This window comes from Geotrypetes seraphini, chromosome 1 (genome assembly GCF_902459505.1).
Source record: "Geotrypetes seraphini chromosome 1, aGeoSer1.1, whole genome shotgun sequence".
Classification (NCBI taxonomy): Eukaryota; Metazoa; Chordata; class Amphibia; order Gymnophiona; family Dermophiidae; genus Geotrypetes; species Geotrypetes seraphini.
In genome coordinates, this window is record NC_047084.1 from 294,889,914 (window position 1) to 294,902,011 (window position 12,098).

Sequence of the window (12,098 nt, forward strand, 5' to 3'; positions counted from 1 at the left end):
TTCCTAGCATTCTGTTTGCTTTTTTGGCTGCCACTAATTGGGCAGAAGGTTTCATCGTATTGTCTACAATGATACCCAGATCCTTTTCTTGGGTTCTAAGCCACAAGGTGGACCCTAGCATCTGTGATTCAGATTATTCTTCCCAATGTGCATCACTTTGCATTTGTCCATATTAAATTGCATCTGCCATTTGGACGCCCAGTCTTTCAATTTCCTAAGGTCTACCTGCAATTTTTCACAATCCACATGCGTTTTAACAACTTTGAACAGTTTAGTGTCATCTGCAAATTTAATCACCTCACTAGTAGTTCCAATTTCCAGATCATTTATAAATAAGTTAAATAGCACCGATATTAATACAGACCCCTGCGGTACTCCACTGTTTACTCTCCTCCTTCGAGAAAAATGACCATTTAACCCTACCCTCTGTTTTCTATCCGATAATCAATTCCTAATCCACAACTGAACTTTGCCATCTATCCCATGACACTTTAATTTTCTCTCGTGAGGAACTTTATCAAAAGCTTTCTGAAAATCTTGATACACTATCATCCGGCTCACCTTTATCCACATATTTATTCACACCTTCAAAAAAGAAGTCAAGTAAATTGGTGAGGCAAGATCTCTCTCAGCTGAACCCATGCTGAATTCATATCATTAAATCATGTTTGTCTACGTGTTCCACAATTTTATTTTTTATAAGTGTTTCTACCATTTTATCTGGCACTGAAGCGAGGCTTACTAGTCTGTAATTTCCTGGATCTCCCCTGGAGTCCTTTAAAAAAAAAAAAAAATCCGCGTTAACATTGGCCACCCTCCAATCTTCAGGCACCGCAGACAACTCCTGCGACAGGTTACAGATCACTAACAGCAGGTCAGCAATTTCATGTTTGAGTTCTTTTAGCACCCTGGGATGTATACCATCTGGTCTTGGCAATTTATCACTTTTTAACTTAATCGATTTGGCTTAGTACATTTTCACGATTCAGAGATTTCTTTCAGTTCTTCCACATCATCACCCTTGAAAACCATTTCCGGTTCAGGAAGATCTTACATCTTCTTCCATAAAGACTGAAGCAAAGAATTCATTCAGTCTTTCTGCTATGACCTTAACCTCCCTGAGCACCCCTTTTGCTCTTTGATCATCCAACGGTCCCACAGATTCCCTCACAGGTTTTCTGCTTCTGATGTATCTAAAAAAAAAAAACTGCTATGAATTTTTACCTCTTTTGCAAGTTTCTTTTCATATTCTCTCTTAGCTGTCTTTATCAATGCTAAAGGCCAGTAAGTCTGACTTCAGTGGTAAGTAAATTAATGGAAATACTTTAAGAGAATAGTGTAGTTTCTAGAATCCAATAGATTATAGGACCCGAGGCAATATGGATTCACTAAAGGCAGGTTCTCAGATGAATATAATCAATTTATTTGACCGGGTGACCAGAGAAATGGAGAGGAGCACTAGATTTTAGTCAAGCCTGACACTGTTCCAACACAGGCAACTGAGTGTCCTCGGTATGGTTCCCGAAGTGACGGACTGGGTCAGAAACTGGTTGAGTGGAAGGTGACAAGAGGATAGTGATCAATGGACATCGATCTGAGGGATGTTACAAGTGGTGTGTCTCAAGCTTCGGTTCTTGGGCCTGTTCTTTTTAACATTTTTATAAGTGATATTATTAAGAGCTGGTAAGATTTGTCTCTTTGTGGATGATACTGAAATCTGCAATAGAGTAGACACCCCCAATGATATGGATAATATGGGGAAGGACCTAGTGAAGCTTGAGGAATGGTCTGGAATTTAGCAGCTAAGATTTATTGCTAAGAAATGCAAGGTCATGCACTTGGGCTGCAAAATCCTGAGGGATCAGTACAGTTTAGGGGGTAAAGAACATTTTGTGCTTGGGTGTGACAGTATGTGACATATGATATGATCTTAAGGTGGCCAAAAAATTGAAAAGGCGACAACTAAAACTAGAAGAATGCTTGGGTGCATAGGGAGAGGAATGACCAGTAGGAAAAGAAGGTACTGATGCCTCTGTATAAGACTCTGGCGAGACCTCATTTAGAATATTGTGGGGACAATTCTGGAGACCACACCTTCAAAAAGATAAAAACAGGATGTAGTTAGTACAGAGGATGGGTACTAAAATGGTTGGTGGTATTTATCAAAGTGTATGGGGGACAAAGATTTCAATATGTATACTTTTGAGGAAAGGTGGAAGAGGGGATATATGATAGAGATGTTTAGATACCTACACACTAACTTACCAGATAAAGGAAACTGTAGCAACATCTAAGAGGATCATCAGAATGGAAGAGGTGCCGGTGCAAAGATAAAAAAAGATGTTAGCTATTTTTGCCCTTATGATAAAGGCTAGTCAATAGTAATTCATTAGCAATTTATTTGTACACATGGACATTGAGGGACAACCAAAATTAAAACAAAAATAAAAATGAAATAAATGGGGATCAATGACGACTGTAGCCAGTGAGGGTTACTTTACCCTAAAGGCTTCTGATGATCCTCTTAGATGTAGGTGTTGCTACAGTTTCCTTTTATCTGGGAAGTTAGTGTGTTGGTACATAATTGGAGATCTTAGAAGCCAAACTATTATCAGTTGTGAGTGATTTGTAGATATCTACACAGCATAAATGTACATGAGACAAGTCTTTTGGTTGAAAGGAAACTCTGGAATGAGGGATGAAGGTGAAAGGAGAGATTCAGAAATAATCTCAGAAAATATTTTTTTCACAGAAAGGGTGGTGAATATGTGAAATGGCCTCCTGGTGGAGGAGACAAAAAAAATATGTATCTGAATTCAAGAAAGGTTGGGGACAAGTACAGTAAACTGAATCTCTAAGGGAGAGGAAGAGATAGTATATGGCATGGTTAGGCAGACTAGATAGAAAAATGAAGGCAGATAAAGACTATATGGCCTATGTTTTCTATGTTTGAGCTGCAGCAGATGACAGAATTAGGAGGACATCAAGGATAAAACACACACACATCTTTTACAAGGAAAGGTCTCTCTTGTAGCCATTTTACCTTTTTCTGTACTAATGGTATGCAAGATTTCTGATTTTAGTAATGTTAACGTTAAATCCTGATATTTTCCCAAATTGCTTGTATCAGGATTTAACGTTAACATTACTAAAATCAGAAATCTTGCATACCATTAGTACAGAAGAGGTAAAATGGCTACAAGAGACCTTTCCCTGCAGGGAATATAAAAAGCAAGACTGACGTTTTATATTGGCCCTTCCCTAGTCACATTAATTGTCACATACTGAGCCAAAGGTCTTAAAGTTAAATTAAACAATAGCAGTGAAAGGGGACAGCCTTGCTTCTCTAGTATACCAAGGGTGGGGCGATCCGCCTCAGATACAGGCAGTTCAGGGATACATAGAGCAGCCACGGTCTGCCGACCCCCTGTCCCCTCCGATGTCAATTTCCCGTTCTGGGGCAGGGGCCAGCAGAGCCATAAGTTGACCATATCCTTGTAACTGCTCAACTCACCATCCCCCACTGCCTGGAGGGGTGCTCCGCTAGAGGAGGGGGTGGGTCACTGGGCCAAGTATGCCAGTGGCTTGCTTTGGTTCCTACCAAGTTCATAAGGGGTCAAGTATATCAATCATTGTTCTTGAGGTTCGTCAAGGATTCCACATACAAGTTTTTGACCCATGGCAAAAAGTTTTCTACTACTTCCATCTTAGGCAATATTTGCAAATGACCAATAGATCTCATCAAATGCCTTTCAAGCACCTATGGATAAAAGCAAAATGGAGGTTTGAGGGTTTTGCCTGTCATATTAAATTAAACACATTATGTTATCTGCAGCTTGTTGCTTGGGGGTGGGGGCAAGACAGACTGATTTGGGTGGACCAGTTTAGATAAAATTGTTAATAGCCTTCCCAATATAATTTATTATTATCTTAAATTCTATTGGGAAGGCTATTAACATTTTTACCTAAACTGGTCTACCCAAATCAGTGTGTTTTTCTGTCCCAGATAATGAGAATGTGTTTCTGCAGGAGTGAATTTGATTGCTAACAAAATTTCATGGGCAGTTATGGGATCGTTTCATGTGACCCTATCTTCTAATTCTACTCTTAAGTTTAATATGTTTAAGATAGTCGCTCTGATTTTGCATGCTTAGATGTGTAGTGTTCTTAGTAAAATGGCAGGGTTAGCCCTGGTTATATGCATGAATGAAGAAACCAGGCAGTCAGTGGAGGCCCAGAAACATCTTGGACTGATAAAACAAGATGTATTTTGCTGAGCCTTAAAAGTGGAGTTGTTCACTATTACTTAAAAATAAATAAATAAATAATTTTCAATGACTCTCGGCGTTACATAACATCAGTTTGGCTTTATTATATACATTTGTTGTGACATATGTTTTTTCCTTTTTCTACCATGGACCCCTGATGAAGGTTGTCCGAAACACAGACCGTGTTGGGTCCCCTGTTTGGTAAAAAGGTTTTAATATATAGTTTGGTTGTCACAATAAATTTTGCCTACATCGTTGTACATATCTGCAGTTTTGGCTTGTTTTTTCCTAATTACTGCTACTGACAAGTATCAAATATTTATTAACAACATAAAAGAGAGCTAGATTTTTTTTCCTACTTTCATATAAATATATCTTACGCTTACCCACGCTCCACCAATGCAATCTGATCCTGAATGAAGACTCCATTACTTAGCTCTTCGCATGCCTCAGGAGGGTCTGCTGGGACCAGGTATATCTGATCATATCTTGTGTTCTAGGACGAATATGACAGAACAAAGACTGAGAGATCAGGACAATACATACATGAGTCTGAATCCTGCGAGTATCAACATTTATCATCTTGTGCAGTGAAATGGCAACAGACAATCCTGCCACAGCATCAGACACTATATAGCTCCCATCATTCACCGTCATGATACCCCAACCTCAAGCAACCTCAGTAGCATTTTGGATACTACTCATACAGAAGCAATACAGTCAGGAGAGTGTAAAACTGATCAGGCAAGCCTGTGAAGATAGAGATTTGGAAGCCAGAAGCACTAAACTTTCAGGTTACTCATCTTTTCTTTCAAATCCCAAGGGGAAGGGCCTTAGGCATATGAGCCAATCAGGGCCTTAGGCTCCTCCCTCTAACTAGCATGTTATAAATATATTTTGTATCGGTAGGACAGGTAAGGGACCGGACTTGATCAGTTGCTTTTTTCAGATTCCTAAAAGTGATCCCTTTTTTGTGATCAGGAAGCTATGTTAGAGTATCAGTCATTCTGCTAGTTTACACAGAATTTCAATATTAATTATCTTATTTGCATGACCGGATTGGAGAATGAGTGATCCTGCAGAAAACCACATGGTAAGCCATTTTCATTTTCTGCATCAGGTCAGCAAATGTGATCGTCGCTAAAGCACTTAAAACTGGTTTAGTGACAATCGCTGACTTTAGTGCATCTAGCCCTCAGTGTCACCAAGCTTAATGATCTGACATTGCTCATGTCAATGCTCTCAGCATAGTAATTGCAGAAGATACGGAATTCTTTTTAGCTCAAAGTGAAAAGGGAAGAAGAGGAGGACCAATGTCTGGTATTGATGCAAAATAAAAGCAAGTAGAAAGACAAAGAAACATGATGGCGGATAAAAGCCAAATGGCCCGTTCAGTCTGCCCATCCGCAGTAACCAATTATCTCTTCCTCTAAGAAATCCCACATGCCTATCTCAGGCTTTCTTGAATTCAGACATTTTCCATCTCCACCACCTCTTCCGGGAGACTGTTCCACGCATCTACCACCCTTTCTGTAAAAAAGTACAGTAAAATCTTGGATTGCAAGTCACTTGGTTTGCAAGTGTTTTGCAAGACAAGCAATACATTTTATTAAATTTTAACTTGCTATACAAGCAATGTCTTGCAATACAAGTCCATATAGTATACACACGTCACATCATCACAACCGAGCCGATGGTTCTCTCCGACACTGTGGGAGTGTAGTGACTGTTCTAAACGAGCGAGGTCTTGCAATACAAGTACATACAGTATTTTGTATTAAAGTTTTTGGGTTGTGGAACAAATTGTCTGAGTTTCCATTATTTCTTATGGGGAAATTTGCTTTAATATACGAGTGTTTTGGTTACAAACATGTTTTCAGAATGAATTATGCTCTTAAACCAAGGTTTTACTATATGTCCTTAGATTACTCATGAGCCTATCGCCTCTCAACTTTATCCTATGCCCTCTCATTTCAGAGCTTCCTTTCACATGAAAGACTCGACTTGTGTGCATTTACATCACATAGGTATTCAAATCTCTCTATCTCCCCTCTCCTATCTTTCCTCCAAAGTATACATATTGAGATCTTTAAGTCTATTCCCATACACCTTATGATGAAGACCACGCACCATTTTAGTAGCCTTCCTCTGGACTGACTATCCTTTTTATATCTTTTTGAAGGTGCAGCCTCCAGAATTGTACACAATATTCTAAATGAGGTCTCACCAAAGTCTTATACAGGGACATCAATACCTTTTCCTCCCACTGGCCATACCTCTCCCTATGCATCCTAGCATCATTCTAGCTTTCGCCGTCACCTTTGCAACCTGTTTGGCCACCTTAAGATCATCACATACAATCACACCCAAATCCCTCATCCAATATAAACACTCTCAACAAAGAGGAATACACTAAATCCTGATGCATCCATTTTCTTTGGCGCAATTAAAAATATCAATTATCCATAAACCCTCTATAACTCTATAACCCTCCCAACTCCCCCTCCTGGTGAGTGTGTGCAGGATTATCATAAAATACAAAGCACTGAAAGTTTAGAAATCAGAAGTCAGTGACATTACCTGCCAGGGAACTAATCCAGGCCTCATACGCTCCCCAAATAATACAATAGCTGTGTAGCTGATTTCTTCGAAGAGAAGTCAATTTGGACATTTGCTGTATAAATTGCACTTTAGTCAACAATACTTGAAATGCCGGGAAATCTGGTTGTTGCCAGGCAGATGCCGAGCTGCTGTCAATACCAAATGTATCCACTTCCTCCGTTAGCAGACAAGGCAACAGGACCACATTCAGTAAGCAGCACCGAAATGCCCAGCAATGTCTCAAGAAAGAAAATCACTCTATCCCAATAAATCTGAGCTTTAGCACAACACCACCAAATATGCTCAAAAGTACCCACATCCTCTCCAACGTTCATCCAATCCTTCCCTATGCATAGCCCGCAATCGTACTGGAGTATAGTACCAAAAAAAAAAAAAACACGTTTTATATCCATTTTCTATCATATTGCTGGCTATAGAGACATGTAAAAGGGAGTGAAATATTTTAACCCATTCTTTATCCGAATAGCATTTGCCAACAATCTCTTCCCAATGACGCTTATATTTCAAAGGGGGCTGAAAATGCTACCCCTCCATCCCAGATTGATCATCAATTATCAAGTGGGGGCATATAAGCCTGCAAACGCCTGGCTAAGATCTTGGTGAACAATTTATAATCCACATTCAATAGTGAGATAGGCCTGTAAGAAGAACAAGAAGTTGGATCTTTGCCTGGTTTTAATATCAAAGTAATTAACCAGCTAGACGCCAGGAATAAGGCAATCCCTCTACCTCCAGCAGACCATTTAAAAAGCGCAGCAAAGGGGGAATCAAAGTAGCCCAAAACATTTTATATAATTTGGCAGTAAAACTGTCTAATCCAGGTGACTTTCCCACCTGCATATCTTTAATGGCCCACAATAACTCATCACCTGTAATGGCAGGAAAAGTTCAGTAGCTTCCCCAGGTGTAATGCTAGATAAATCTATAATATCCAAATAGTAATGAATATCCGCTTCTGTCAGTGCATGGTCAGGCTGATATAATTGATAACTTAATAGAGGCCTGCTGAATATGCTCTGAAGTAGTACAATCTTCCCCACCTAAACCTTGCACCCATATAATAACATTACGAAGCTGTAATTTTCTCAGCTTATGAGCCAAAAGTCTACCCGCCCTATTTGTTTCAAAATATTCCTACCATAGCCATTGAAGCTTAATACTAATTGCCTCTAAGTCCAGTTTTGGAGGTCAAGCTTAAGTTTGTTACAACTTTGCTTCTTTCTCTAGGAGCAACCTCCCACCCTTATGATCCCATTCTAATATATAGATCTGATCTCATAGAGCCCTAATCTTAAGCATACGTGTCCTTCTAACATGAGCCCCATGGCCAATAATTTTGCCCCGCCTGACCACTTTCAAACACTCCCAAAGAGTCTACGAAGAAGTATCCCCACTATCATTAAACTGAAGGTACTCCCCTAATTCTTTACCCAATTGTTGCACATGGAGGAGCTGGGATGGAGCTGGGATGTAACAAAAGTATAGAAAGTTTGTCAGGTAATGAGTATAAACCAACCAGGTCGTGCATGTGCAGGACCGGAGGGCTGGGACTTCGATGGGAAGGCAGGACCAAATTGGGAGGCCAAGGTGGCAGGGGAGCCCCTTCAGATGATTCAGACAGGTTGTGATCTGTTTGGGCCGCCGCGGGAGCGGACTGCTGGGCAGGATGGACCTATGGTCTGACCCGGCAGAGGCACTGCTTATGTTCTTATGTTCTTATGGGTCAGATCTAATAAGAGACTATCATCTAACTGCCAATATTTCCTACCAAAGAAGGAAGGTTGAACCACTAAACTGAAATAAATTGGAGCATGATTAGACCAAACTCTTGCTTCTATGGTAGAGGAGCAGATAGCCATCATAAGATCTTTTCCCACCAGCCAGAAGTCGATTCTAGAATAAGAAGAGTGCATTTCTGAGTAATAAGTATAATCAACCTCTGTCAAGTGTCGATGTCTTCACAGATCAATAAGATCTCAGGACTCCACAAATAAACACAATTGTGGCCGCTCAGCTCTACCATAGGTCACTCCAGTTCTGGAATTATCTAACGCCACATTTAGGGTAAGATTAAAATCTCCTCCCACAATGATTTTCCCTTCTGCATGTTGTGTCAATACAGCCCCCACTCTGCTATAAAAAGCTCACCGATTCACACTGGGGGCATAATGATTCAACAAGGTATATAATTGGTCCCCCATATGTACTTTCAGGAACCAAAAAAAAAAAAAAATCGGCCTTCTTTATCACAAACCACCTCTTTCACAGTTGCAGACACATAATTAGCAAATACAATAGCCACTCCATTTATTTTAGATTTCAATTTGTTAGAGGCAAAATAAATTTCCCTATATCGGGCATGAGAAAAAAGTTTCTCATGGGCCGATGTTAGGTTTGTCTCCCTTAGGAAGCCAATGGCCATTTTAACTCTACCGGCCTCTTGAAAATAGAGTTGCCGTTTACATGGAGAGTTGAGTCCCCGAACATTCAGGGACATAAAGACCTGTTCAGCCATATATCAATCACAAAGCTGCCAAAGGAGCACTCCTTACCATACATTTCTCCAATCACATCGAAAAACTACACTCATCATTCCACCAATCAAACTCTATGCATAACTCCCTCTGCACACATCCCCCCCCCACCATCCTATCCTGCTCCTGCAACACCCCCCACCCCCTAACCAAACCTTCCCCCATAACCCAACCTAACACCAAATCCACTTACAGGTGACATGGACGAAAGTGGTTAACAATAACCCAATATCCCCCCATCTTCATCCTACTTTCTTTCTTGAACCTATCAGATATTAATCAATTATTCAATCAACTGCACTCATCCCTATTACAGTTACTCTTGTTCTATGTGTCTCTGTAATCGCTTTTTTTGATCAGTTCTATGCCATCTCTGGTTTGACGATCCTGTAGATGAGGGTTGTATGAGCGACTATTGGACCTCTAATGCTGATGTTACTCTATGTTGCTTATTGTCTAACAAAGGAAATCCCAAACAGATAATGCCACTTATAGCGAATGTTATTTTGTTGTAGACATTGGACTTTTTTTTTTTGAGGGAGAGGCTTAAATTTGGCTATTTTCTAACTTTTATCTTCTTGTAATTTTTTTTCCATCATTCTAAGTTTCAAGTTTATTAAAAGTTTGTTGTACACGCAATGTCAAGTACTTCAATGCGTATGACAATTTAAAATTAGGAGACAAAAAATAAAACAATTTTATACAAATAAATGTACAGTATATACGTACAAATAATTACCGACACAAAAGGAGAGCAGGATGAACTACAATCTTTAAAGACGATAAAGATACATTTAGGGAAAAAACATCTGGAAGGTAACAGAATAATTTTGAAAACATGGCTAAGTCTAGAGGAGAGGGTAAGAGAAACTGCGACCTATACATAAGGTCTGATTAAAATTAGGTATTAGAGCATAATCATTAATGATAGATGAATTATCCTATCTATGTCTCAAATGCGTCCTTATATAAGTAACTTTTTAATGAACTTTTAAATTTTTCTAGTTTCAACCCATTCTGTTAAATTTTGGGAGATAATTCTGCCCCTGGACAGACTGACATTCTTGACCTCTTTTGTAGAATTCTTTCCAACTTCTGTTAAGTGGGAAAGAATAACAATCCGACACTAATGTGAGCAGTGAGAGTTGCAATCTGTACTTACAAACACTCCTCCAAAGTCTTTGGCAGGGGTAGTTGTGAAGATATAACGGATGTCCCCCGGACTCAAAACTCGAAAATATAAGAATTCATGGACACGCAGGCCTAAAAATTTCAAAGAGAAGGAAAATACGTCACTGGCATTGTCTATATAAAAGTGTAGCACCTATTTTCCAATTATTGAGCAAAGGTACTACGTGAGGATACAATTAATAGAGATAAAGGCTATAAAAAAGTTTGGAGGGGTAAATTTGGGCAACTTCCATTTTTTTAATTATATCACAGTGTATACAAAATGTAATCTGTAACTTCCTACAGATTACAGAGATTAGAGGTGCGATGTCACTTTTCCCCATGATGTTGCATGGGCCTCTTAACTTGTAAATTGCCTTGAACCTATTCTGGAGAAGTGCGATTAAGAAATTCTGGATTAGATAATCTGTTTCCTATCCCTACTCAACCCCAGTCAATTTTATTCCATCCACACATTTTTCTTTCCCATCCCTGTACCCAAACCACATTTTAAACACCTTGTAAATTCAAGCAAAAATGCATCCTTTAGCTTATTAAAATTTGACAATAGGTAAAACTTTGTAAATATGCAAGAAAACATATGTTAATGTGGACTGTGAGAAAACAATTTTAAACTATATAAAATACTAAATTCTTCATAGCCTCGCCACACACACATATCACGACAAAATCACTAAGCATAAACAATCTCAACTACCCCATTCAACCAACAATGAAAGTTCTGGGGGTAATACTGGACCAAGGTCTAACCATGAAAGATCATGTGGACTCCCTAGTCAAAAAAGGGTTTTTTACTCTATGGAAACTCAGATCCATTAGAGCATACTTCGACGCGTCAGCATTCAGAATCCTGGTACAATCCCTAATACTAAGCCACCTTGATTATTGCAACATTACCCATCTGGCAATCTCCCGAAAGCAAATGCAGAGACTACAACTGATACAAAATGCAGCAGTCAGGCTGATTTTCGGGCTGAAGAAGTCCGATCACATAACCCCTTCCTACCGACTCCTGCACTGGCTGCCAATGGAGGCACGTACGAAGTTCAAGCTGGGATGTCTATGCTTCAAGGTATTATCTGGTCTAGCCCCTAAATACATAACAGCCCTCTTCTCATTCCCAACCAACAGACATGAAAGAAGTGCACATCTGAAATTCGTCTCCCCACCGGCTAGAGGATGCAAATATAAGAGATACCATCAACAACTTCTATCGTATCAAGCAGCCTTATGGGGCAAAGACCTAGAAAAACTAATCACACTCACAAACAATTATGGAGAATTTAGGAAACACCTAAAAACATTCCTGTTCTCGAAATACTTAGGTAACTAACAAGAACAATAGCCCCCTTCGCAATCCCACCCAAATCTGATCTTGTAAACTGCTAACCCCTAATCACTAACAATGAATGCTCCATTCAATTTATGGAATTTTCTAATCCATTGTAAACCACACGGTACTTCATGGTCCTGCAGTATACAA

At 39.5% G+C, this 12,098-nt stretch overlaps 1 protein-coding gene across 4 annotated transcripts in view; it reads right to left on the bottom strand.

Moving 5' to 3' along the window:
- The window catches only part of PRADC1 (protease associated domain containing 1), a 48,425-nt gene that overhangs the window by 24,254 nt on the left and 12,073 nt on the right, over positions 1-12,098 (bottom strand). For all 4 annotated transcript variants that reach the window (XR_004540260.1, XM_033953728.1, XM_033953739.1 and 1 more), the window contains exons 2-3: positions 10,587-10,687; positions 4,655-4,764 (exon numbers count right to left, since the gene is read on the bottom strand). Coding sequence is in view for 3 of the 4 variants with exons in the window: in XM_033953728.1 (XP_033809619.1) it covers positions 4,655-4,764; positions 10,587-10,687 (211 nt within the window). In the remaining variant the exon portion in view is untranslated. The remainder of the gene's footprint in view (positions 1-4,654; positions 4,765-10,586; positions 10,688-12,098) is intronic.